Here is a 25,480-nt window from a genome sequence, read left to right as displayed (position 1 = left end):
CAAGACGGTGAGGAGGGAAGCATCAGGATCAGATTTGCGTTTTGAGAAACATGACCCTGGCCCCAGAATGGGGGACTGGGGTGGGGATGGGGCGTCATTCTTGAAGCCATCTCTGATCCCAGGGGCACCCATCTCATTGCTAGTTGGTGCCAGCCCCTGGATCACCAGCGCTCTCTCCCACAGTGCTTCTGGGTGAATTCTTGTGCATCTTGATAGCCACATAGAAGCCCCTTACACAGCCTGGCCTCTGGACTCCATGGCCTCCTCTCCTCTGATAGGCTTGGCCTCCTCTGACCACAACCTCTCCCTCCCGAGGTCTTGCCCGATATAAATGCAGCATGCACAGATTCTCAGTTCACAAATTCCAGCCCACTCCCTCTCCCTGACCCCTACAACCCTTCCGTCTCCAGCCTTCAGATCCATGGACCCCAGCCCCTTATCCCTCACCCCTCCAGCTGGGATCCTGCCAGCTGCCCCATGCCAGACCTCCCTGCTCCTCCCTCCTCCCTCGTTCTCACTCAGCAAAAGCCCCACCCCAGACAGAACCCAGCCCCCTCCACATGCTCCACTCCGGTGTGTGCAGATTACCCAGCTGGAGAGAAACGCCCCCAACCCCCGTGGCCCTTTCTGCCGCCTGGCTGAGGCCACATTGTCCAACCCATTCAGCCTTTCCCGCTCAGTCCCCCAACGCCTCCTGCACCGTCATCACCTGAGGCTGACGGCCTCACTTCCTGCTTCACTGGGAGAGTTGGCACGATCAGAAGAGAACTTGCCTGAACTCCCACCTCCGTGGCACATGCCTGGCAGCACCAGGCACTCTTCCTCCTGCCATCTCCACAGATGGACTGTCCAGGCCCCTATCTGTGCCAGCGCCAGGAGCCAGCCCTTCTCACCTCCTCAAGAACGTTGCTCCAGGAATCTCCTCTTCTCCCCTCACGCCGAATCCTCTCTCTCTGCTGGACCACTCACCTCCTACAAACGCGTGGCCATGTCGCTCATCCTAAAGAAATACCCATCGCCAGGCCCCACCCCCACAGAGCAACTGTTCATTTCCTCCCCTTTGCCGCAGAGCTCCTCAAAAGCACCCGCTGTCCGCATCCCTCACCCCCCTTCTCTCTGAAACCCTCTCCCATCAGACCCCACTCCGGTCACTCCCCAGACATGCCTCTGCATTGCTGCGTCCAGTTCCTGGTCTTCTTACTTGACCCATCTGCAGGGCAGTTCCTTTGCCCCGTGCACAGGCGATCGCTCCCTCCTGGGACACTTTCTCTACTTCGCTTCCAGGACTTCCTGATCTTCTCTTTACTTCCAGCCGTGCCACGTGTGCCAAGCTTCTGACCCCTTCAGCCGAGCCTGTCCCACCACTATCTCCCCACCGCTGTTGATGGCAGCCCCATCCTTTCAGCTGCTCAAGCCAAAACTAGGGAAATCCTATTGGCTGTGCTGGCAGAATCAATCCAGAACCCAACCACGTCCAGCACTTCCACTGCCACCACCAGCTGTGAGCCACTGTCCTCTCTCCTCTGCAGCATGCGGTAGCCTCTGCATTCTACCCCTGCCACCTCACACCGGGGGGTCTTTAAAATATGAGCCGGGTCACATCCTCTCTCTGCTCAAGGCCCTACACAATTGCCCCACCTCATTGCCCCTCTGAAGCTGCCTCCCACTGTTTCTTGCTGTGAGGGAGAGAGCGGAAGAAGGGCAGAAATAGAAGGGGGTGTGCAACCAAGGGATGGCTTTGCCATCCGAGGAATTAGAGCATGTTTCAGAGCTGTTGGGCAGGACTTGTGTGAGAGGGCAAGTGTGACTGAGGTCCAGAGGGATTGTGAATGGGGCCAGGCTCTGGGCAATACAGAGGGGACAGTGGCCTAATTGAAGGTGGGGTCAGTTCCTCTGAGTTAACCTGAAGGCACGGAGAGGAGGGCAGGTGCAGGAGCAGGTGCGGGTGCAGGTGCAAGAACAGATCGAGGGGGAGGGGCAGGTGGAAAGGCAGGTACAGGTATAGGCATAGTTGCAGATGCAGGTGCAGGCACGGGGGAGGTACAGATGCAGGTGCAGGCTGAGGTGTAGGTACAGGCACAGATGTGTACAACCAGTGTTGGAAAGGTGATGGTGAACCTATCCGGCAGCTTTTGTTTGCTTTGAAAAATAGGAATCAAGGTCATTGGCTGACAGTGAGGAGTCAGCTCAATGGGATGTCCAGGTTGCCAGTGTCTTGCTCTGCTCTGCCTCTGATCTAGACTTGGGGAAACCACTGTCCCCCATGTCATCATTCTTGGGTATGAGTACATCAGTGTTTCAAGCCAAAAATCCTTATCATCTCTCTCCTTCCTCTATGTACTGCTACCATGCGAGCCCCATCTCTCCTCTGACCAACATCTCCTGAGTCTCCATTCTCCCTTTCACCCACCAGCACCTGCACAGGGACACCTCGGCGCATCTCCAGGTGCACTCTTGTCCCTCCCCATCACTCCGCCATGCAGAACCCTTCACTGACTCCCCTTCACCCTTAGAACCAAGCCCACCAGACCATGACACGGAAACAAACCCCCAGGCTTGGCTGGCCCTGCCTTCTCTGGCCCTCCCTCATTGCAGCAGCCTTCACTTCTCCTGGCTCCTCAAAAGCCCATGATCTTGGCATGTTCTGAGCTTGTCCATCTCCACAACACTCCTCCCTCCTCTTTTCTCACCCTCTGGACTCGGCCCAGCCTGGGTCAGGGCCCTTGTGCTGTGCTTGGAGCTTCCTGGCCTTCTCCCTGTGTAGATGTCCTCTTCGGGATCTGTCTGCTTCATCAACATTCATGAGTCAGGGCTCTTGCCTCTTGCACTCACTACTGGTCCCGTTAGTTACCCCCATGGCTCCTGGCTCATAGTTGGCACGTATAAATCATGCTGGTCACTGACTGCCGGGTGCTGCCTCCCCGTGTAACCTCGAGTGAGGTTTGGGGTCTGGTTTGCCAGTGGCGTGGCTCAGTGCCCAGCGCCTAGGGCTGGTAGAGTTGGGAGACCTCCTTCCATCCAGCACGCACTCACTCCACCCCTATCAACGATGTGGCCCCACACAAGTCGCGGCTCTGTGAGCCTCTGCGTTATCCGCTGTCCAATGGAGATGTTCATCAGACCTCTCACGAAAGATGGTTGGGAAGGTCAAATGCAATAATGGGTATGCTACATGCCTTGCAAGCTGTGAGGTAAAGCCCCCGTGGGCCTCGTCAGGGTTCTCTGTGAGCCCTCATCTGGTAGACAAGTCTCAGCCACAGCCCCAGCCCCTGCTACTCCTCATGCATTTCTAACCCTGGGGCTGGGCAGCAGGAACCCCTCCCCCAAAAAGCCTGTTCAGCCACACCCATCTGCTGTTCCTCCCAGTATTCTCTCTGTCCAAAATGTTTGCTCCCCCGTCTCCCCTCAATAGAAACAAACCATCCCCTCAGGAGCACCAGAGCTTGTTCTTTAAGTAGGAACAAGTTCTGATTCCTACTCAGCGCCAGAACCCAAAGCTGCCTGGTGACATGAGTGCATGCACCCATGCCTGTGGGAATTGTCACCCCCGGGACCACCCCGGGCTCTCCAAGAGCAAAGGTGCTCCTTCTGCTCTGCCCCCAGCTCCAGGCCATGGCAGGAAACAGCCATGGCAGCATCAAAGCCTTCCAGAGAGAGGTGGCCAGGAGCCGTGCTGAGGACGGGCGAGGGGACTCTGCCTTCCACGCTGACTGTGGCTTCTCTGCTTGTGTTTTGCAGGTCCTCCAGTAAGTGTCCTGGACTGTGCTGTCTGCTTCTGAAAGATAAGATGTTCGGTTCTCTCTCTGTTGCAATTCCATGAACATAATTTTTGTTAGGGAGGTGTGTCCTCAAGAAAAAATCAGTCCTATTAAAAAGCGGCCAGGCGCAGTAGCACACGCCTGTAATCCCAGCACTTTGGGAGGCCAAGGTGGACAGATCACTTGAGGTCAGGAGTTCGAGACCAGCCTGGCCAACATAGTGAGACCTCATCTCTCCTAAAAATACAAAAATTAGCCAGGCGTGGTGGCAGGTGCCTGTAATCCCAGCTACTTGGGAAATTGAGGCATGAAAATTGCTTGAACCCAGGAGGCAGAGGTTGCAGTTAGTCGAGACGGTGCCACTGCACTCCAGCCTGGGCAACAGACAGAGCGAGACTCCGTCTCAGAAACAAAAACAAAAAAATGTGTTTTGGGGGAAAAAAATCAGTCCTATACAGGAGTCATGTTGTTTTTTAATTTGTAGATGAATGCAGGCACAGAATTCCACAGGCTTGACCTGTACACTGAAACGTTCTGTGACCATTTTCCTAGCAAGAGAGCCAGCGCACAAGCCTGGCTGTTCCTTGCCAAATCTTGGGCTCCCCTTGGTACACAGAGATGCTAGCACCATGCCCATAGTTTTAAAATGCTCTGTGGGCCGGGCACGGTGGCTCAAGCCTGTAATCCCAGCACTTTGGGAGGCCGAGACGGGCGGATCACGAGGTCAGGAGATCAAGACCATCCTGGCTAACATGGTGAAACCCTGTCTCTACTAAAAAATACAAAAAACTAGCCGGGCGAGGTGGCTGGCGCCTGTAGTCCCAGCTGCTCGGGAGGCTGAGACAGGAGAATGGCGGGAACCCGGGAGGCGGAGCTTGCAGTGAGCTGTGATCCGGCCACTGCACTCCAGCCTGGGCGACAGAGCGAGACTCCGTCTCCAAAAAAAAAAAAAATGCTCTGTGGCAGTTGATGTTTCTAAATGCTGCGGTGCCCCGTGCTGTGGCAGAAAGGGCTGCAGAGTCAGGCAGTTGTCCCAGGAATGAGTCGGGCTTGACCACTAGACCCTGGGGTTCGTTTTTCTTCTTTGTCAGAATGTGGATCAGACAGCTGAGACCTTGTGAGCACAGCTGGCTGGTGAGGGTGTTGCATGGAAGCAGGAGGGAAATGTCAGTGCATTTGTGAGGGGTGTGAAGGGTGTGAGGGAAGCACTGGGTGGCTCCCTTGAACTTCTGGCCAGCCAGAGGCAGCTTTGAATGCAGGGATTGCACGTGGCCCTAGAAATCCCATTCATTCTCCAGGGCAAAGGATGCACCTGCCTTTGATTCACGCTGTCAGTTTTTCAGAGCCCGATAAATCCCAACTAATCCATTCAAGAAGCACACTGACAGTCAGCCAGAGCCAAAACCCACCTTCTCAAGGAATTCCTTTCAGATGAACCATTTTATTTTTTACTTCCACGTACCGTGATTCGTTTCCTGGTCGGTGCCCTTCGGAATCTGGGCTTCTCGGTGCACGTAGCCCCACCGTGAGCCAACCAAGCCAACAGGATTGTGTTGATTTATTGGCCTCAAGCAATGTTTGGCAGCTGAGTTCTTCCTGGCTGTCTCAGGGAGGCTGGCATGGGTGAACTTGCTGAAGTACCTAAAGCCAGGGGCTATGGAGTGTTTTTTGTTTGTTTGTTTGTTTGTTTGTTTAACTTGGCAGTGAAAATATTAAATGGATTAAACAAATGCAGAAATTCTCGAGCTGCAAAACCTGCAAGGGTCTGACCGAGGAGATGGGTGCCAAAGTGTGGCACCCAGGCAGGGTGGTCACTGCTCCAGGGACCAGAACTAGGGGGCAGAGAAGCCTCCGGCCACAGTGAACACCCCCCGTAGTCCTGGCTTCTAAGACTCGCTTTCTTGGTTCACCCCATCCCAGTGGCAACTGAGAGGAAGCAGGCTGTCTTCCAGGCCTCTCTGCAGGCCCAGTTTAAGGAGCATTTGCAGTTCCTGGTTGGGTCATGTGGCTGTGGCTCCACCCTCCAGAACCCCACGTCCCCACATGGCATTTACCCTTTGCCCGGCCAGTGTGGGGAGGACACTCATGTGACTATGCCTGGGACCCCGATGAAGCCCCGAGGCGCCTGGTCCCACCAGCCTGGCCCTCCGAGTCAGGAAAGGGCTGCTCTGCCCCCAAGACCCCTGGAGCCCTTGAATCCTCCCCTCAGAGCAAGTCACCAGCCAGCTGTCGGGGGTGGCGTGGGACTGGGCCCTGATTGAGCTCTAAGTGTTGCCATATGGTTTCTGCCGAAAGTCTGATTATTAATGACATATTAATTACCACAGGGGCAATCAGGACGAGATGGCTACCCGGTAATTTGTCATTTATTTTTTGTTCTCTTCGCCCTTTTCTCTTAAACCAATACTCTTTCCCTGAGCCTTGATTTAACTCTGTCTGCGCTCCTGTCTCCTCCTCATCTCCTCCTCGTCTCCTCCTCTGCTCCTCAGCAGTAGTGGTCTTTCTGTGGAGGGGATTAGCGTGAGCTCCAGGGCTACCCTGGAGGCAAAGCAGAGCACCTCGCTCAGGTGTCTGGGTGGCACTGAGTCCACCTAGCACTGCTTCTTCAGTAAGTCCAGCCAAGAGCCAGCAGTCCAGCCCCCGCACTGTGGCGTGCTCCACTGGACAGACTGGGCCTCTTCCCAGTGGGCGGAGGACTCGCTGTCCCAGCCACCGCTCCTCGTCGTCACTTGATAACAGGAGACTGGCTGGTTCCAGTTTGGCCTTGTGGTGTCATCCCTTGGCAGATCTCTTAAAATTAACCCAAAAGTTAGCACATTCTTGGAATAGATGTCCCAACCTAGGCCAAGTGAGTGCCACATCAGCAGCAAGACACAGTGTGGCTGTGCCACCGCCAGGTCCTGCGCAGGGGTTGAGGGTCGTGGCAGCAGCATCCGGAGGTCCTGAGACATCAGAAAGAGCAGGGGGAGCCCAGCAGAAGAAGAGATTGGCAGGGCCCTCAAGGGAGGGGCAGATTCATTCTGTGCCTCCAGGGCAGGAAGACGCAAGGAGGGAAATGCTGGCTAATTCAGGGGCCAGATCTGTGCAGTCAGGATGGCTGGCAATGAAGAGGGGTGGTCCCTGGTCCTGCAGTGGAGGAGAGGAGTCCAGCCCCAGCACCAGGGAGACTTGGTGTGGCGTCCACTCTGCTTCCTCCTGGCTGAGTGACCTTGAGCTTTAATTTTCTGCTCTGTGAATGCAGAGATGAAGGCACAAAATGTGTCACAAATCCAGCCCTCCAGGACTTGGTGGTAATTCTGGGTAACATTGACTTCATGCCAGAGTGGCCCCGTGCTGGGCTGAGTGAAGTTTGGGATCTCCCAGGCAGTCAGGGCAGCTCCCCCAGCAGCAAACAACCTGGCCTCTCAGACTCCGCGGAAGTAAGAATGCAATGTGAAAAACAGCTGTGACCCACCCTCATCCCATGGCACAACTGGGGTTAGGGCCCTGCCACAGTCCCCAGCTGCTCTTCTGACTAGGCAGGGGTCAGGCTTCCGTCTCCTGGGCACGGCAGCCCGGACCTTTAGGTGTCCAGCGTCTTGAGGAAGCACAGGCTTTTGCTGCAAAATTCAGCCCCGTGTCTTGGCATTATTCGCCGTACCAGTACCAGCTCGGGAGGACCAGAGACTAACAGAACCACTCCTGGCACGACCCAGTTCCCTTTGCCCCGGTTACTTTGTATTCACAGGTCCAGAGGGGAGAGGGTGGGGAGTGGGTGAGCGGTTTTCTTCTCCCCATCTTCTCCATTGTTTCCTCTGAGCAAATAGTGACCCAGCGGTCCACAGCCACAGCCTCAAGCATCAGAGAAGATGCTGCCTGCTTACCCGGGGGAGGGGCAGGAGGCTTGTTCTCAGTCACACCAGAGCAGCTGCCAGGGTCTGTGTCCCACAGAGGCCTCTTCTCCCTCACTCCTTCCTCCCAGGACCCAGCTGGGTGGGGTGGGCAGCTGGCACTGCGGCCGACAGGCAGGAGTCTGGGTGTGGATTAAGTAGCTGGGCATGGTTCTCATCTCTGCAGCTTACTCGCTGTGAAGCCTTAGGAAAGGAAGGCCCTTGGCTTAGAGCACCCAGAACGTGAGTCAGGGCAAACCCGGGGCTGCTGTCCCTGGGGCCGTGACAGGACTGTCGGGAATTAAAGATGAAGTTGAGTGTGGGGGTGATATCGGGCTCCCTCACACCTGGGCCTGGCCTCGAGAAAGAGCACTGTCACTATCGGGGCTGGGAATGGACAGATGGATGTGTGTGGAGCCCCACAGGTGTCCCTCAGGCTTGACACTGGGAGCTTTCTTGGAAGGAAGAGAGTTGGGGTCCAGCAAGCCCCCCCCACTTCCTGTGTGTAGACAGCTCTGGCAGCTGTGCCCCTGGTCCTACCAGCAGCTCCCCAGTCACTGGGAAGCCTGAGCAGGCTGGGCCTGGTGAGGGGTGAGGGGACCCCTCAAAGTCTCTGGGAAGCTGGTATCACAGCCCATGATGGCCTTCTCCCTGAGGTCACCCAGCCCCAGCTTACACGCAGACCCCCATTTCCACACGGAGGTAGGCGTCTTCCCTGGGTGGGCTGGATTCAGGGCCTTTCTGTCGCCAGCACCAGGAGCAAGCCCAGCTATGCGCCTCCAAGCCTCTCGTCCTCGCACCGCCACCCGGGCCATTCCTTCTGTGAGACCCACGGGTGGGGCAGACACCCCGCTCAGCGTCCCCTGCAGGAGGAAAAGCAGCCCCATTCAAGGAAGAGGGGAATCTTTTGCAGGCTCCTGGGCCCAGGTCCTGAGCAGAAATTCCTTTCTCTTGGCCTGTGGAGGACAGGAGGGCTCTGCCCAGCTCTCAGCCTGAGGTGTATTTGCAGATGGCTCCATGTGGTCATCCCAGAGGCCAGGATGACTGCCTCCTGCTGAAGTGCCTGGGCCACCTCTGAAGCCCCTCGTGCAGAGGACACCGTGGCTTTGAGTCAGTCACCTGCGTGGACCTGGGCCGGCTACGTGACCTCTTGGGCCTGGGGAGATGACAGCTGCAGAGCTGGGGTTAAATGAGTGTCAGGCACAGAAGCCGCGTCCAGTCCTGTGTGTGGCAGCCCTTCCATAAATACTGCTGTCTTTCCTCGTCGTTGGCAGTCTCAAGAGAAGAAAAGATGGATTTCAGAAAGCGTTCTAATCTACTCAGTATAAAATTGCAATGTTTGGAAAAACAACTTAGAGAATGGTCAGTTTTAGAAAAAGGTTTTGTTTGTTTTTGTAGCTTAGTAAACTTCTGGACCGGCCTCAGGGAAGACTTCTTTTTTTTTTCTCTTTGTGCCCGTATCTTATCCCTTTGTAAGAGCAAGGATAGAGTCCGGCCGGGGGCGGTGGTGGAGACTGTCAGTGCTTTTCTGGATTAACTCAGGCCGGTTCCCTCAGCTGAAGTGAGGTCCGTATGTGGACCTGATAGGAGTGGCTGGAGGACACCGGGCATAGAGGCCATCCACATCTGTGGGGCAGGTTGTGGACTTGAGGAAGTCAGAGCCGACAAGGGCCCGGCTCACCCTGTCCATGCCCTCCTTGTACAGAGGCTGGCCTGTCCTCTCTGCTCCCAAGGATTCATTAACAGCCTCTTCTGATTGCAACAAAAAGCATGTTTATTGTAAAACATTTGGACAGTAGAGAAAAACACAAGGAAAAAGCATCTCTAATTCTGCCACTCACAGATAAGTCCTCTTACCTTGGTGATTGTTCTAGTATTTCTTTTGTTTTTTTTTGTTTTTTTTTTTTTTGAGACGGAGTCTTGCTCTGTCGCCCAGGCTGGAGTGCAGTGGCCGGATCTCAGTTCACTGCAAGCTCCACCTCCTGGGTTTATGCCCTTCTCCTGCCTCAGCCTCCTGAGTAGCTGGGACTACAGGCGCCCGCCACCTCGCCCGGCTAGTTTTTTTTTGTATTTTTTAGTAGAGACGGGGTTTCACCATGTTAGCCAGGATGGTCTCGATCTCCTGACCTCGTGATCCACCCGTCTCGGCCTCCCAAAGTGCTGGGATTACAGGCGTGAGCCACCGCGCCTGGCCCTCTAGTATTCCTTATATGCAAGTTTGCTTTTATATTTATTGCCTTTAAAATAGAATTACAAGTGCCTTCTTAGCACAGTAGGCAGCACGTCAGTCTCATAATTTGAAATACAATTACATTGGACTTTTTTTGTACTATTTTTTTCACTAAATATAGCATGAGACTTTTTTTTCCGCATCATTAAAAATCCTTAGAGAATGTAATGGCTACATTGTATTTGTTCCAATATATCATTTATTTAACTAGTCTCAAAGTTAAAATATTTATATTGACAATTTTTCACCCTTACATTCAGCAGCCTGGGAATAAATATAGCTTATTTCCATGATTATCTCCTTAGAATAAATAACTAAAAGTGGAATTGCTGCACCAAAGGGTTTGCACATGTTTAAGACTTTTGATCTATATTGCCAAATTGCCCTCCAGGAGACTATACTAATTTACATTCCCACCAACAATGAATAAATGCTGCATATTTCCCCAAATGCTGGCCAACTGTGGGTATTATACTTTTAAAACTATGCCAATATAAGTTTTAAAATATATGCATATATGTATGAATATTGTTTTAATTTATGGCGTATTTTAATTAGAAGTAGTCGGAGATTAAACTAGTTTTGATAAGGTTTGTGTAATCCTGCCACCTCGTGGTAAAGGTTGGAATTGCAGGCATAGGGTTTAAAGAGGAAATCACCCGTGTTTAAGACCTTTTGGATCCCAACTAGTCCAGGGACAGAAGACATCATGGAATCAACAGCATAGGAATAATGCTTAACTCAGAACATTGTGAATCAAAGGTTGGGCCCTCAAAGGAGCCCTAGGCGCAGCACTCTTGCATTTTGGGGTAGTAATCAGTATTTATGTTGATAAAGTGATTTTGCCGTCTCAGAAATAGGAGGTTTGCCTGTGTTCAACAAATCTGATGGGTGTCATACCCTGGCCTGGGCACTGGGGTAACACAAAGATGGATCAGGCCCAGTCACAGTCTTTGGAGAACCATATGGGAATGGGAGTTTGCCCTGGGAGAGAGAGGAGTGAATAATTAGAAGCTCAATGTCATCTTCCTGGAAGTATCTTGTTTATTACAAGCCCTTTTTTCTTCTCTAAACTGATTCTGACTAAGATGAAAGCACCTGTCACTCATGCAGGGCTTAATCTTGCCTAAACTTTTACTTTTACACAGAAAACATTAGACCTTCTCATCTCCTATTTACAATGTCACAATGTTGGCTTTTCCTCTTCTTTGGTAGTTTGATTGTCTTAACTCTTAACATTAGGCTTTAGTGACCTTCTGGTTTGTTTTACACATTCAGAAACCTATTTAAACTTTTCTTAGATATCATTTAATGTGCTTTAAAGAGAATAAAACAAGGATATGATGAGAGTATTGGCTGGGTGAATGGACAGGTATAATTTGGATTAAATAATCAGAAGGCTTGAAGTGAGATTTAAATGATGAAAAAACTGCAGAGATCTTGGGGGAGATCCCAGCAGAGGAAAAAGCAAGTGTGCGGGTCACGAAGTTGGAGCAAGCTTTGTGTGTTCAGGTACACTCAAGGTCAGTGTGGCAGAGTGAGTGAGCAGGTGACAGGGAAACAATAGAAGGTGAAGCCAAAGAGGTCTCCCAGAGCTGCACCAAGTAGAACCAAGACAGAGGCAAGGGCTGGGGGATGGAACTTGACTCTGTGTTTATAGAAATCACTTGTCCTGGCTGGGCACGGTGGCTCATCCCAGCACTTTTGGAGGCTGAGACAGATGGATCACTTGAGGTCAGGAATTTGAGATCAGCCTGGCCAACATGGTGAAACTCCATCTCTACCAAAAAAAAAAAAAAATACAAAAACTAGCCAGGTATAGTGGCACATACCTGTAGTCCCAGCTACTTGGGAGGCTGAGGCAGGAGAATCACTTGAACCCAGGAGGCAAGTTGCAGTGAGCCGAGATCACACCACTGCACTCCAACCTGTGTGACAGAGCAGACCAAGACCATGTCTCGAAAAAAAAAAAAGGAAAGAAATCACTTGTCCCCAGAGACAGACTACCAAAGGGCCGGAGATCCCCCCCTCGCGATGCTTCCTTTGGGAACAAAGAATAAAAGACTGTCACCCTTCATCTCCCAAAGCCCTTCCAGTGTGCCAGGGAAGCAGGTGCAAGTATTGAGTGCTTGCTGGGTGCACACTCATGCATGCCGTCCTACCATGGGAGGCTAGTAGTTTCAGTCCTACCTGATGGATGAGAAATCTGAGCTCAGAGGGTAACAGGACTTAGCTGAGACATGGCCTGCTTGCATGCCAAAGGTTGGATTAGCACCCAGGCTATGTGACCCCACTCCCTCACACCAACCAGCCGGCCTCTCAAGCTGTCTACATTAGCAGGGCCGGGGCCAGGATGGTCTGCGTGTTGGCAGGAGAGTGCTTCTCAGACCACCCCGAGAAACGGATGCTTGGAGTGGATGTTTGGTTTCTCCTCCTCATACCTATCTGTATCCAGCCCAGCTGCTCCCTTCCCAACTACTATACTCCACCCCTGGTATCAATTGTTAGGATGCTTTCCTGCTTTCCGAAAAAAGAAAAACAAAAACTAAGTCTGACTTAAACTTAAAAGTCTATTTCTTCATTTCACCTCGTCTCCTATTCCTCATTCGTACCTCCATTCGTACCTCCGTGTCATAGCCGTTATTAGAAATTAGGGGGCGTGGCCGGGTGCGGTGGCTCATGCCTATAATCCCAGCACTTTGGGAGGCCGAGGCGGGTGGATTACGAGGTCAGGAGATCGAGACCATCCTGGCTAACACGGTGAAACCTCGTCTCTACTAAAAATACAAAAAATTAGCCGGGCGAGGTGGCGGGCACCTGTAGTCCCAGCTGCTCGGGAGGCTGAGGCAGGAGAATGGAGTAAACCCGGGAGGCGGAGCTTGCAGTGAGCCGAGATCACGCCACTGCACTCCAGCCTGGGCGACAGAGTGAGACTGACTGTCTCAAAAAAAAAAAAAAAAAAAAAAGGAAGAATTTCTAAATCTTCCCCTGGTGATGAAATACCCAGCTCTGTCTCCCTGTCCAGGGTGTCTCTGCAGAGGAGCAGCTGAACAGAGCAGGGCATGCTCAGCCTGGGCAATATGGCCAAACCCCATCTCTTTTTTTTTTTTTTTTTTTGGAGACAGTTTTTTTTTTTTTTTTTTTTGGAGACAGTGTCGTCCTCTGTCGCCCAGGCTGGAGTGCAGTGGCATGATCTTGGCTCACTGCAACCTTCACCTCCTGGGTTCAAGTGATTCTCGTGCCTCAGCCTCCCAAGTAGCTGGGATGACAGGCACGCGCCACCACCCCTGGCTAATTTTTTGTGTTTTTAATAGAGACGGGGTTTTGCCATGTTGCACAGGCTGGTCTCAAACTCCTGAGCTCAGGCAATCTGACCACCTCGGCCTCCTAAAGTGCTAGGATTACAGGCATGGGCTGCCGATCCTGGCCAAAACCCCATATGTTTTAAAAAATAAAATTTTAAATCAATCAATTAATTATTAAAAAGTAGAAAAGGCCTCCCTGCCTACAGGGCAGAAACTGGAGGAAAGGTTGCACTAATTTGCTAGTGAAGCCTGAATGACTGAGAAACGAGGGCTGGCAGGTGCTGCAGGTCAGCTCTGAGCAGGTCCAGAACTACACACACTGCACCTCCTGGGCCCCGGAGCGCCGTGCCCAAGCCCCTCTGGAGTTGAGGGAGCAGTAGCTGCACTTCATCTCCGGCCTCAGTCCTGGGAGCAGCGACAGCAGAGGCCACAGAGGACTGAGAGCTCTGGGCTGAAATGTGGTCTGTGAGACGGGGCCTCGGCCTGGGACCAATTTTGAAATGAAGAACTCGGATGGACAGTTTGGAATTAATCAAGTGAACAAAAAAGGCCCACGGAGCACCGCACGTTCACACGCTCCCTTGCTCTCTTGTAGTTCAAAAACAGGTTTGATTGTAAAAATGTTATCAGTTAAAACGATTTATCTGAAATATCCCAGATTCATCTGTTTTTAGATTTCAACATCCCCCATCTCATTTTCGTCTGACCCCTGCAGTGCTGCACCGCAGCACCCAGATTCTAGTGGAGCTGGGACGGGATGAAAGCAGACTCCAGAGTCCCCGATAATGGCACCCAGACTGGAACCTCAGGGAGATGCAACCGCGGCCACCATGCTGGCCATTCTCCCCAGGGCCCTGAGCCGGCACAGGGCAGGTGTCTCTGGAGTCCAGACCCTTGTCTTGGTCCAGCACTCTGTCCCCAGTGTCCCCATGAGTGTCCCATGTGAGGCAGCCCAGTCACGGGAGGCAGCCACCCCAGGTCAGCGGGGCCTGAGCTGCTGCTCCGCCCTTAGCTCCCAGATGCCTCCTGTATCTGCTGCAGTTTTTTGCATCCTCCTGGCAGCAGCCCAGGTACCTCCTGTCCACACCTAGCTCTGGGAGGTGACTTAGCAGGGACAGTAGTGTAGGGGGCCCAGCAGAGGGGGTTGGTCCTATGCTTTGCTGGTTTGTCTGTGGTATGTTTGCAGTGTGGTCACTGGCTGGAACCCACTCCCGCTTCCCCAGGCAACAGACCAGCCCCACAGCATCCTCGCCCCATCGCAGGGAAGAACATGTTCACAGACCTGCACAAGGTCACTGAGCCAAGCCCAGGTCTTCGAAGCAAATAGACTAAAGACAAAGCAGTGATTTGGATACGAAGCTGCCCTGCCTAGGACCAGGGCTGGCACCATGTCCAGCCCATGCAGTGGAGACAGAATGGGCCCAGGGGTCTATAGTCCATGTGTCCTCAGGCACCTCCCTAGCCCGTCCAGCCTCAGCCCCTTCAACTGTGGCGGGAGCCAAGGAGATGACCCCAGGAGAGCTTCAGAGTTGGGCACACAGACTGGGTTCAGGGACCATTCCGGCTGCCCTGTTACCGACTCCAGCCAGGGGGGCCTGTGAGGCTGAAGGCACCCCTTTTGGGCCTGAGTCCTCAATGGCAGCGTCCTGGCTGATCTCCCAGGCTGTGGCCCGAGGGCAGGAGTCCAGCGCAGGAGTCCGCCCGGGCTGGAGGCAGCCTTCGGCAGGTCAAGAGCGCCCTCTAGCGTTCACGGCCGGGCACCAGAGCCTGCAGGATGGATGGTCATTCAATCGTTCGCTTCGCCGTTGATCCGTTCAGCAGGCATTTACTGCGTTCTCATTCTGTACGAGGCACTTCGGCATTTGGGATACAGTAGCAGGAAACGCATCCAGGGGTCCCTCCCCACTTGGAGCCTGTGGTTGAGTGGGAGAGAGAACAAACAACTCCCACAAATTCCAGCTTCACTATGCCTCGTGGCCTCCTGTAACCCAGACCTGGCCTGGTGGGGGTCAGGGGCACCGCCTTGAGGAAGGGAGGTGTGAGTCGAAGTCAGAAGGTGAAGAGGATGCTGATAAGTGGGGAGTTTCGGGGGGAACATCCAGAGAGAGGGTGCACCCAAGATGGGCCGGGATGGTAGGGGTGTAGGGGGAGGTGAGAAGCCCATGGCCCTGGAGCACCCAGCCTTGAGGAACTGGCCATCTCTTATCCACTCTGGGGTTCCACTCCGGGTGACTGGAAAAGGGGCCTACAGCCCTACCCAGCCAAGCTGAGAGCCCTCCCCGGGCTGGAGCCTGAGGCCTCATCTTCCCAGCCATATGGAGGTCCTGGGCACAGTTGAGCCAGGTGCTGCAAGGTGGAGGGTCTAGCCTGAGGAGGACCAGACTTAAACAACATCTTTGCAAACCCATCAGTCTGCCCCAGGAGCAGTGAGTTCCACACCACGGGGGGTGTGCAAGCCAAGGCTGCACATCCACCAGTCAGGAAGAGCATCTGTGGTGGGCACTGGAGCCTTGTGGCTGGTCACTGTGGGAGGAGAGGTGGCAGAAGACAGAGCAATGAGTCCATAAGTGAGAAGCTGGAGGGGGCGGGAGCTGAGGAAGGCTATTCAGAGGAGGTGACACGTGAATCTGGAAGGAGCCGCTTGGAAGGAAGAGGTTGCCCTTCAGTGCCGGGCCGGGGGTACAGCTTTGCCCTGAGGGCAGTGGGTGAGGGTGTGCCAGGTGCTACAGCAGCCAGAGGAGGGGCAGTCAGCAGGAAGGGCACAGGGCTCGAGCAAAGCTTTGGGCTGGTATCCTGGCCTCTCTGAGCTCCAGATCTTCATCTGTGAAATGGGGATGATGAGGCTCCTGCCTGGCCGGCCTGTGGTCAGGGCCAGTGACATCTAGATAGGGAGGGAAGGGCCCACATCGCTTCAGCTCCACTCTGTCGCCTGGCTTCATTTGCCCCAGGGCTGGCCCAGCGCATCGCAGCTACTCTCATCAACCCGCCCTCCCTCTGCTGCCCGCCATGGGCCCAGATCCAGGGAGCCATTCCATCCACAGCACACTCCGTTTCCAGAGGAGGAAACAGGCTCCAGGGAAATTCAGCAGCTCACTCCAAGGTCTACGGGGCAGGACATCGTCATCAGGATGTGCCCTGCTCCTTCACTGTGCAGGAAGGATGGGTGTGTGGGGCAGGAGGCAGGGAGGCTGGCAGAGGCTGGCCCGGGGGGGTGGGAGGACTGGAGAGATGGACCTGAGCTAGAATTGCAGGCTCATGGGCTCACCGACGCTTGCAGTGGCCGGCAAGTGAAAAAATAGGTGAGGTTGGTTGGGTGCAGGAGAGCAGAGAAAACGGCAGGGCTTGGATCAGGGGCACCTGCCCCATCAGGGTGCAGTTCCGCCCATGCAGTCACCACTACCACATCTTCCACCATTTCCAGAGAAGCTGAAAATCCAAATTCTATACAAAAACCTTTCCTTTTTTTTTTTTTTTTTTTTTGAGACGGACTCTCACTCTGTCGCCCAGGCTGGAGCACAGTGGCCGGATCTCAGCTCACTGCAAGCTCCCCCTCCAGGGTTTACGCCATTCTCCTGCCTCAGCCTCCCGAGTAGCTGGGACTACAGGCGCCCGCCACCTCGCCCGGCTAGGTTTTTTTTTGTATTTTTAATAGAGACGAGGTTTCACCGTGTTAGCCAGGATGGTCTCGATCTCGTGACCTTGTGATCCGCCCGTCTCGGCCTCCCAAAGTGCTGGGATTACAGGCTTGAGCCACCGCGCCCGGCCAACCTTTGCATTTTTAAGGGTTTCAACCAGTTCTTTACCAGTGGGTGACAACTGTCTGTGGAAACCAAGGAAGGCCCACCCCATAGCCTAGGGGGCAGCTCTCAGGGAGGCTGGGAAACCACCCATGAGAGAGGCCCTGGCAGGTAAGGGTGGGGCAGGAGGGCAGAGCTCGGCCTGGGCGTGGTCCAGGGGCCACAGGCGAGGCAGAGTGACTGCAGCCTTGGTGTGTGCTGCGAGCTGTCCTGGTCACGCTGTCTCCCTCTAGACCACCTCACAGAGTTAGGCCATGCTGTAGCGGTCACCCTTCTGTGACGGTCATGCTTCCAGTCAGCTGCTGCTCCTTCTCCAGATTTCCACCCCATCCATAGCTGGCACCAAAATGAGTTGATGGTGTGTTCCCCCAGACTTCCTTCCACCAGAACAGCCCGCTGTACCTGAGCTGGTGACCCGGGCAGCTCAGTCAGACACATCGCTGCCCGCCGGTCCCATCCTCCATCCTCCCTCACCCTGTGGGAGCCACGCTTTTTCCTCTCTGCCACCCTGATGAGGAACAGTATTTTCTGATACCTGACAGGGTAATCATGTCTCTCCCCACCAGTCACGGGCAAATGTGTCATTTCAGCAGGTATTTTGGGATCGGTTCAAAGGCACAGTGCTGTAAACACCACCTCTGCTAGCCATGATGTGTGACATGGACATACATGTAATTACTTCCAGCACACTCAGGCATCACCGAGCAGGCCCTCTCCCCAGAATAGAAGCCAGCTGGTTTCACAGTCTCACAGCATCGTAGAGGTGAGAGGGCCCTGGGAGACTTTCTAGGCCAAGGGTTACAGATCAGATGCCCTGCAGAGCTGGCGAGTCACCTCGCCATGGGCAGCCGGTTAGGTGTGAGACCACAGGGAAGGGTGGAGCCTGTGGGCCAGGGTCTACGAGATCTCCCAGCTTTTCAAGAAAAGCCCAAACTCTGGACGTTTATGTAAAATGTTACAATTTTTAAATGTTGTGACTAATTCATTTGGTTTGGGGTTCTTTGTTTTTTTGTTTGAGACAAAGTCTTGCTCTGTCACCCAGGCTGGAGTGTAATGGTGCCATCATAGCTCACTGCAGCCTCAACCTCCAGGGTTTAGGCAATCCTCCTGCCTCAGCCTCCTGAGTAGCTGGAACTACAGGCATGTGCCACCACACCCAACTTTTTTTTCTTTTACTTTTTTTTTTTAGAGATGGGGTCTCACTATGTTGTCCAGGCTGGTCTTAAACTCCTGAACCCAAGCGATTCTCCTACCTTGACCTTCCAAAGTGCGGGGATTACGGGCCTGAGCCATTATGCCCAGTCTGGGTTCTTTTAACTGCACAGATCAAATAAAACCTGGCACCAGGAAAGACATGGCCCAGTTCCAGCCCCTCGCGTCACAGATGAGCGGCACAGAGGGAGGCAGCCCCAGCAGGGCCAAGGAGCACCTGAGGGGCAAGTCTCTGACCTTGGTGCAAGCTCTTGGGACCCCACCCAGCTGAAGCTCCTACAGTTTGCTGACTTGAGGTGCAGAGGTCACTACAGAGCACACTCTACAAAACGCCCTAGGTCCCAGGAAGAAGTGCTCCAGGAGGAACATTGTGCCACCCTCAGGACACCAGCGACAGCTGGGCTGAACCTAACTGTGGGGGTCCTTTCTCCCCTTCCCTAGCACAAAGAATTTGAGTTTGGGAAATTGCTAAGCCTCGGACAGTCTTGCTGCAGCTCATATGTGTACAAAGAGCCTAGGCTGAGAAATCAGGACCATATGGTGCTGACCTGCCCTGAGGGGGGCTGCCCACCCACCCCTCATCCACCAGCCAGCTCTAATGAGAGCTGGGAGGAGGCTCAGGGAACCTTCACGCAGGAATGTGCACTTCCCAGGCTGGGACCCCAGGCCCCACCAGCCTTGTAATTTGATGAATTGTCAACATCTGGAGCATAATTACTAGGCCCTGGCCTGATAATCCTGGTAAGCCCTTCTTCCAGGGGCCTCGTCCTAGTGCATTTTGAGGGCTCCATTCCCTGACAGGAGCCGTCAGCATTAATTACAGCTAGAAAGCAAGACAGGCACCCAGCTCTGGCCGATTTGATCATTTACTCCTGTCTGCATCTAAACACAGCCAGTTTATTGATTTGGTTCAGTTCAGCAGATGTTGGAGCCGATCTTGGGGAGGGCTGGGCCAGAGTCAGGAGGACAGGGCCAGCGCTGGACCTTTCCCTGCCATAGAGCAAGAGGGTCAGCGCAGGCTTTTCCAAGACACTCCAGGGATGGAGCCACTATCCTCCACATCCCAAATGTACTTCACTGGAAAACCTCCCCTCTTCAGCCACACGGTTGTAGGACCACCAGGTTCAAATGCCCACTGCGCTAGCACCAGACCAATTATAGTGAGACAGCAGGGTTTGCCGCAGAGAAAGGGTTTAATGATTGCAGGGCACCCAGCAAGGAGATGGAGGAGATCCCAGGGCAGGGGGCTGAAATCAGCAGGATGTGGAGACTGCACTCCTCGGTGAATCAGCTCCCATGGGATCCTTCAGACCGGCTGACTTTGTCATTTCACTGGTGTGCAGGCTCTGAAAGAATATCTCAAAGGGAAAGGGTAGTTTTTCACATTCAAATTGCCATCTACAGAGCAGTTCAGGGGAACCATGACCCTGTAAGAGAACCTGCGATTCTGAGGCAGCCGGAAACCAGTTCCGAGGAAGGGGTCGGGAGCGTGCCGATCTCATGATGATGCCGAGTGGGCCGCCAAGCTTGGTTTATTTTTGTTCCTCCCCCTCCCTTCTTCCCTCATTAATTGTATAAAGTTTATAGGGATGGTTTCAACACTTGTTAATATGCCTCAAAAGATGGCTCTGTGAACCCGGCTTAGGAAATACTCAACAGGCCGAGGGAGGGAGAGAGCAAAGCCTCAACTTCACAGATGGCAGAGCCGGCGGCACCGTCCAGGGTTCTGCTGCTGGCCTCTTGGAAGGCCACACACGGGTCGCTCCCAGCACTGCCCCCCAGGGCCAGGGCAAACCCTAATCCAGTGTCTGCTTGCCTGTGGGGCCTCGTGTCTTGCATTGGTCTGGAAAACAGAGGCCACTGACCTGGGACCCAACTTGAACTTGTTTGAGAGGAGAATGGCATGACCTGCATTTCACAAATGAGGAAACCGAGGCTCGGGGACACTCCGGTCCCTGAGCAAGGCAAGGGACCGAGGCAGCACCAGGGCTGGGGGAGGGCTGCCCACCCGGGGTCCCATGCCAGCTGGCCACCTGGCCTCCTGCTCATGTGCAGCCCAGAGCTTTGTTTCTCACACATCCGGAAACATCCCGGAGCCCAGCTGATCTCCACGGGGAAAGAGTGATTTAAAGCAGAACCAAGGCTTGTGAACAGCTGTGGGGTTTCTCGGAGGGCAGAAGGCGTTGAAAACCTCTGGTGGATTCAAGGGCTTTGATCAGGCAGGGGAGCGAGCTGGATGGTCATGAGCATCTCCAGGCACAGTGTGGTGACATCCATAGATGAGGAACCTGAGGCTCGGAAGAGGGATTTGAACCGGGCCCTGCAAGGCTGAGCCCTGGCCTTTGCTCTGTGAGCTGCTGGTAAACCTCCCCAAGCTACTTTCCTTCCCACTCCTTCTGTGGGAGATGCTGGGAGAGGAACGGGGCAGCTGATGGCCGGTGCCCTGTTGTCTGGGGCAGGGGAGGGCTGCCTGGATAGGAGAGACCCCCCCCACCACCACCACCCAAGGCATGCCCCTGCCCAGTCTGGGGCTCTGCCCTTCCAGACTGCCCAGCTGCTCAGAATAGCCCTCATTCTGCTCAGAAGGACTTGCCTTGGGCTTGGATACTTGGACACTTGCCCTGCTATGCCTTTGTCCAGCCTGACCACGCCCCCACCCCACGCGTTCCATGGCTCCATTCAGACCAGCCCAGGCCCTTCCCTGAGGCGCTTGTCCTCCTCTCTAGAGCACCCAGAGCTGAGCTTGGCCCCTGCTCCACCAGTAGAAACACCTGGTTTGTGGATGGTCTGCACAGCCTCACACCTCAGTTGCTTTGCTATGGCTCAGCCAGGCACTGAGTCCATTAAGGCTGAGTCTACTGAGCCCATTTCAGGGGTGGAAGGAGCACTGTCCTTTTAAAGACCTGCAAAGTAAAATGACGGCTCCGACAGCCCTTCAGGGAAGAAACCTGTCCCGCAGAGTGTAACCCAGTGTTTCTCAAACTTACTCAGCCGTGGAATCCCTGTCTCCAGGCAAGCCTGCAGGGCAGTGTGCTGTGGGGCACCAGTTTGGGAATGGCATTCTGTAGGGTAACTGCGGACAGGGTCCATCCCCTGGAGGTTCACAGCCCAGGGTCCCCCGGCCCAGAGGGCAGGCCCAGGACAGGAGGGGAGGTCAGAATCGCATCCCTAAGCCAGGCAAGTGCATCTGACTCCAAAGCCAGGCTGTTCCTTCCCTGCCCACCTCAGAGTCCCTTCCTCAGTGACCGCACCCACCCAGCAGCTTCTCCAAGGTCAGCCACTGCCCCTCACAGAGAGCTCGGGGGCCTGGGGACAGCTTTGTTGCCCAGGTATCATCCTGGCTGTGGGTCGGCTCTGTCCCAGGGGCTGGCCCAGCCCGGTCTGCTCTGTCAGTTCTCACACAGGGAGCTTTGGTGCCGCTGCAGGCACTGGCTCAGATTCCTGGAATTGGAATTGACTTCCCTTCAGCCCGCGGTGGGGGCTCCCAAGAGCACTGCGAACACCCATCCCTCTGCCTCTATTGGGAAGCTAGAAACTGAATTCACTCATAAGAACTCCCAGGGCTCTGTGATCACACATACAGGCAGGGCCTTTGATGTGAAAATTGGTTTTCTGTCACAGAAAACCAATTTTCTTCTCACACATCAGAAAGAAGCCTTGGGGACCAAGGCTGCACCATCAGTGACCCCCAGGAACAGTCCTGGGTTGGCAGAGGGCAGCGTCCAGCTCAGGAGGCAGGAGGCCTGCGGCCATAATAAGGTCCAGTCGGTGGACGCTTCCAGAAACAGCTGGCAGCACTGAGATGCTCCCTCTGGGGTTGAGGCCAAGGGTACTGCCTGGGCTCCCTTCCACGGGCACTTCTAGAAAGGCAGAGCCCTGTGGTTGTGCGTGCTTCACATCCAGGGGACTGTGGGAGCAGGGAGGATTTAACAGAGGTATGCAAGGCCTAGAGCAGGAGAGAGTGGCCGGGAGGCCAGACAGTACGGTGGCAGGGGCCTGCCGTGCAGACAGGATGGAGACCCAGGGCCCAGACCCTTTCCAGCTGCATGGCCCTAGGCAAGGTCTTCCCCTCGCTGGGCCTCAGTTTCCTTCTCTGTAAGAGGGGGATGATGACACCTACCTTACCGGGTTGCTGTGTGATTGAGACTGAGTGGGGGCCATGAAGAGCTCCTTGAAGAGACCCAGGAAGGACTGGCGGCCATGCATGTGGGGTCGGGCCCGGGGAGAAGTCCGGGGTGGGGATGCGTAGTGGGACGTGACCCTGAGGACACCCAGCAGGGCCTGGGTCAGGGGATAGGGGGACAAGGGGCAGGGCCCAATTTAGTGTACTACCGAGGGCAGAGGCCTGGGGGTGTGGACCCCGCAATCAGGACAGCTGGAAACTGGCAAGAGGACACTGTCCAGCTAGGGCAGCTCCTGGGAGGCTCATGGCAAGGACTAGAACTACACCTGTGATGGGGGCTGAGGCCCTGACCTGGGGCCCCCAGGGCCTGAACCCCCAAGACTTTGGAATGCCCCCACTCCCTCTCCCCTGGGACCCCCACTGTCCCCAGGCCATCACTCTGATGGCCAAACCCTCAGTGACCATGAGACTGGTGGCCAGAAGCACTTAGACACCAATTTTTAAGAACTGCCTGGTTTCCTACTGCCAGCAAGGCCCTGGCCGCGAGCCCCACCTGGCGTAGCCACTCCCACACCATCTGGGAATGGGAAGATGGGCCATCTCCACACGAGGCCGTCTGGAGGTTGAGCCGGGGAAGCCAGCAGCTTACCTCCTACCTGGCAGGCACGGGGCCAGCTCCCAGCTGTGTCCAGAACCAGAGACCAGGAAAGTCTTCCCAGAGCAGGAGGCTGTCCCGGGGGATGAGCTGCCTGCTACCAGGTGGAGACGCAGGGAAGGCACTCCAGGCAAAGGGAACAGAGAGCCAAGGGATGAAGATGGAAAGGAAGTCAGAGATCTCGGGGACGGACAGGGGCACAGAGTGACCAAATGGCTGAAGCTGGCCCTAGCCACGGAGGACCCTGATGCTGGGCCCAGGAGTCCGTCCTCAGCCAGTGGAAGTCCAGAGAGGCAGGGACAACCTGAGCAGGGGCCACAGGTCAGGGGCCGACGAGAGGCGCTGAGACCAACACAGCCCTTCTGCTCCTCCGCCGCCTACAGGGTCCCCCATCCTGCCTTGGCCAGGCTGCTCTCTTTTGCCTACGGTGCCCTCCCCCACCCTCACACACACACTTGTTAAGTCCACATACCCCAGCGTTACTGTCCCCACAATGTGCCCTCCCAGCTAGGAGCTGACAAAGCCTCCACCTCTCCTCCTTCCCTTTCTACTATGCAGTACACGCATTTGCGGCATTATCATTCTTGCTGTACTTCCTCGGTTTGACTTCACACACGTTTTCCCGGGCACATGCTGCCTGCCAGGCCCCATCCAATAACAGGCACAGGGATTAGACCCTTTTCCTGACTCTACAGAGGAAGAGTTGTGTAGACCCCACATTAACAATAGGTCATGTCACATGTGACAGAATATATGTGATGGGAACAGGGACAGATGGCCTGACTCTGGGAAGGAGAAAACTCTAGAAGCCTTCCTGGAAGAGGAGGTAACTGAGCTGAAGATGGACAAAGAAGGGAAGGATGGCAGTGTGTGCAAAGGTTCAGAAGTGTGGAGCTGTGTGCGTCATTGCTGCAGCCAACAGTGAAGTGTATGTGGGGGTTAGGGGACCGTGGTGAGGAGGAAGAGGGGGCTGACAGAGACCAGGCATCCCTGGTCCCAGAGTCCCTGCCAGCTGGATTCCTCCCCACTCCCACACAGAGGGGAGCTAGGCGAGGCTTTGTTGGGTGGGTGGTAGGTGGACAGGGGAAGGGGTGTCCGGCACAGGCTGCTGTGCAGCTGGTCCTCTGCAGACTCTGCAGGGGTCCTGGAGGTCCCTGAGTGCCCCCACTCTCTGGACCCGCCCTGGTGTGATTTGGCTTTTCTCTGGCTTTATTTTGTCTGCAAAGGCTGCAGCAATGTGGGAAGTTCAAAGAGCCTTCAAGACTGCCAGTTACAAATGACAGGAACTCAATTCAAGCTGACTTAATGAAGGCAAAACAAAAGCATTGATTAGCTCTCAAACTGGTGTGTGCAGGGGTAGTTTCAGCTTCAGGCCCTCGACCCTGTCTTTTTCTCTGTCTCTCATCTCTGCTTTCCTCCCTGTTGGCTTATTCTCAAGCCGTGTGGTGGTCCCTGGGAGCTCCAGGCTTAGCCCCATCAGAAGAAAAGAGCCCTTTTCCCCTAAAGCCCCACCATTAAGTCCCAGGCAGGATGCTCATGGCTCGCCTTGGATCCCAGGCTCATCGCTGACCCCGTCACCCTGGCGGAGGGAATGTGGTCACGTGCCGACCCCAGCAGCCCACCCAGACCCCAAGGGTTGAGATGGGAGGTGGTCTTTAGAGAAGAACTGGGCTCTCTTGTCAGAGGAGGGATTCCGGGCAGCAGACCACACACAGATGCCTTCCCCTCCCTCAGCCCCAGGCCGCATGGACTGAACCCAGACCTGGGGCTCCCATAGGCTTTGTTTTCTTGTTGCTGAATAATGCACCTGGGTCATAAGACGTGGAGGAAGTGCCATCCCCGTTTGTAACCTGTGTTCTGTCTCTCTCGTTTTCCAGGGACCCCTGGGTTTGGATGGCAAGCCCGTAAGTGATGACAGGGCAATTCCAGGGTGTCCTGGGCTGGAGCTGCCACTGTGGGGCTGGGAGTGACCACCAGGCACTGGAGGGAAGCAGCCACCGGAACTTGGTTCAGCAGAGAGAGAAGCCTTTTGGGTGTCAGACTTGAGTTCAAATCTAGCTCCACTACCTGCTGACGGTGACCAGGGGAGGCCTCCTCACCTCCCAAGCCTGAGGCTTCTTGTCTGTCAAGTGGGCACATGTACCCCTCTCTCCTAGGGATGCTGCAGACCTATGGAGAACTGTGGGCAGCACAGTCCCTGGGGTCTAGTCAGCCCTCAAAGCATGCGAGCCCCTCCCAGCAGACACAGGCACAGTGTCCTCGCTACATTCTCAAGACTGCCCTGGTGGGCATCAAGCTGAGTTCTCAACATCTGGGCCAGGAGCCTGTGGTCACAGGCAATCCTCAGCAGAAACAGCAGGGAGACATGAGCACAATTAAATAAGTAATTTGAGGTGGATGGATGGATGGGCGAGTGGGTAGATATATAGACAGATGCATGGATGGATGGATGGATGATGACTGGATAGATGGATGGATGGATTGGTGGGTGGTTGGATGGATAGTGGATGAATGGGTGGATGGGTGGGTGG

At 54.7% G+C, this 25,480-nt stretch overlaps 1 protein-coding gene across 1 annotated transcript in view; it reads left to right on the top strand.

Moving 5' to 3' along the window:
- The window catches only part of COL23A1 (collagen, type XXIII, alpha 1), an 81,529-nt gene that overhangs the window by 22,722 nt on the left and 33,327 nt on the right, over positions 1–25,480 (top strand). Inside the window, exons 3-5 of the mRNA XM_011952924.1 lie at positions 3,739–3,746; positions 6,086–6,112; positions 24,827–24,853. Of these exons, the coding sequence (XP_011808314.1) occupies positions 3,739–3,746; positions 6,086–6,112; positions 24,827–24,853 (62 nt within the window). The remainder of the gene's footprint in view (positions 1–3,738; positions 3,747–6,085; positions 6,113–24,826; positions 24,854–25,480) is intronic.

Source organism: Colobus angolensis, unplaced genomic scaffold, assembly GCF_000951035.1.
Source record: "Colobus angolensis palliatus isolate OR3802 unplaced genomic scaffold, Cang.pa_1.0 Scaffold350, whole genome shotgun sequence".
Lineage (NCBI taxonomy): Eukaryota > Metazoa > Chordata > Mammalia > Primates > Cercopithecidae > Colobus > Colobus angolensis.
This window is presented reverse-complemented; position numbering and strand designations above follow the sequence as displayed.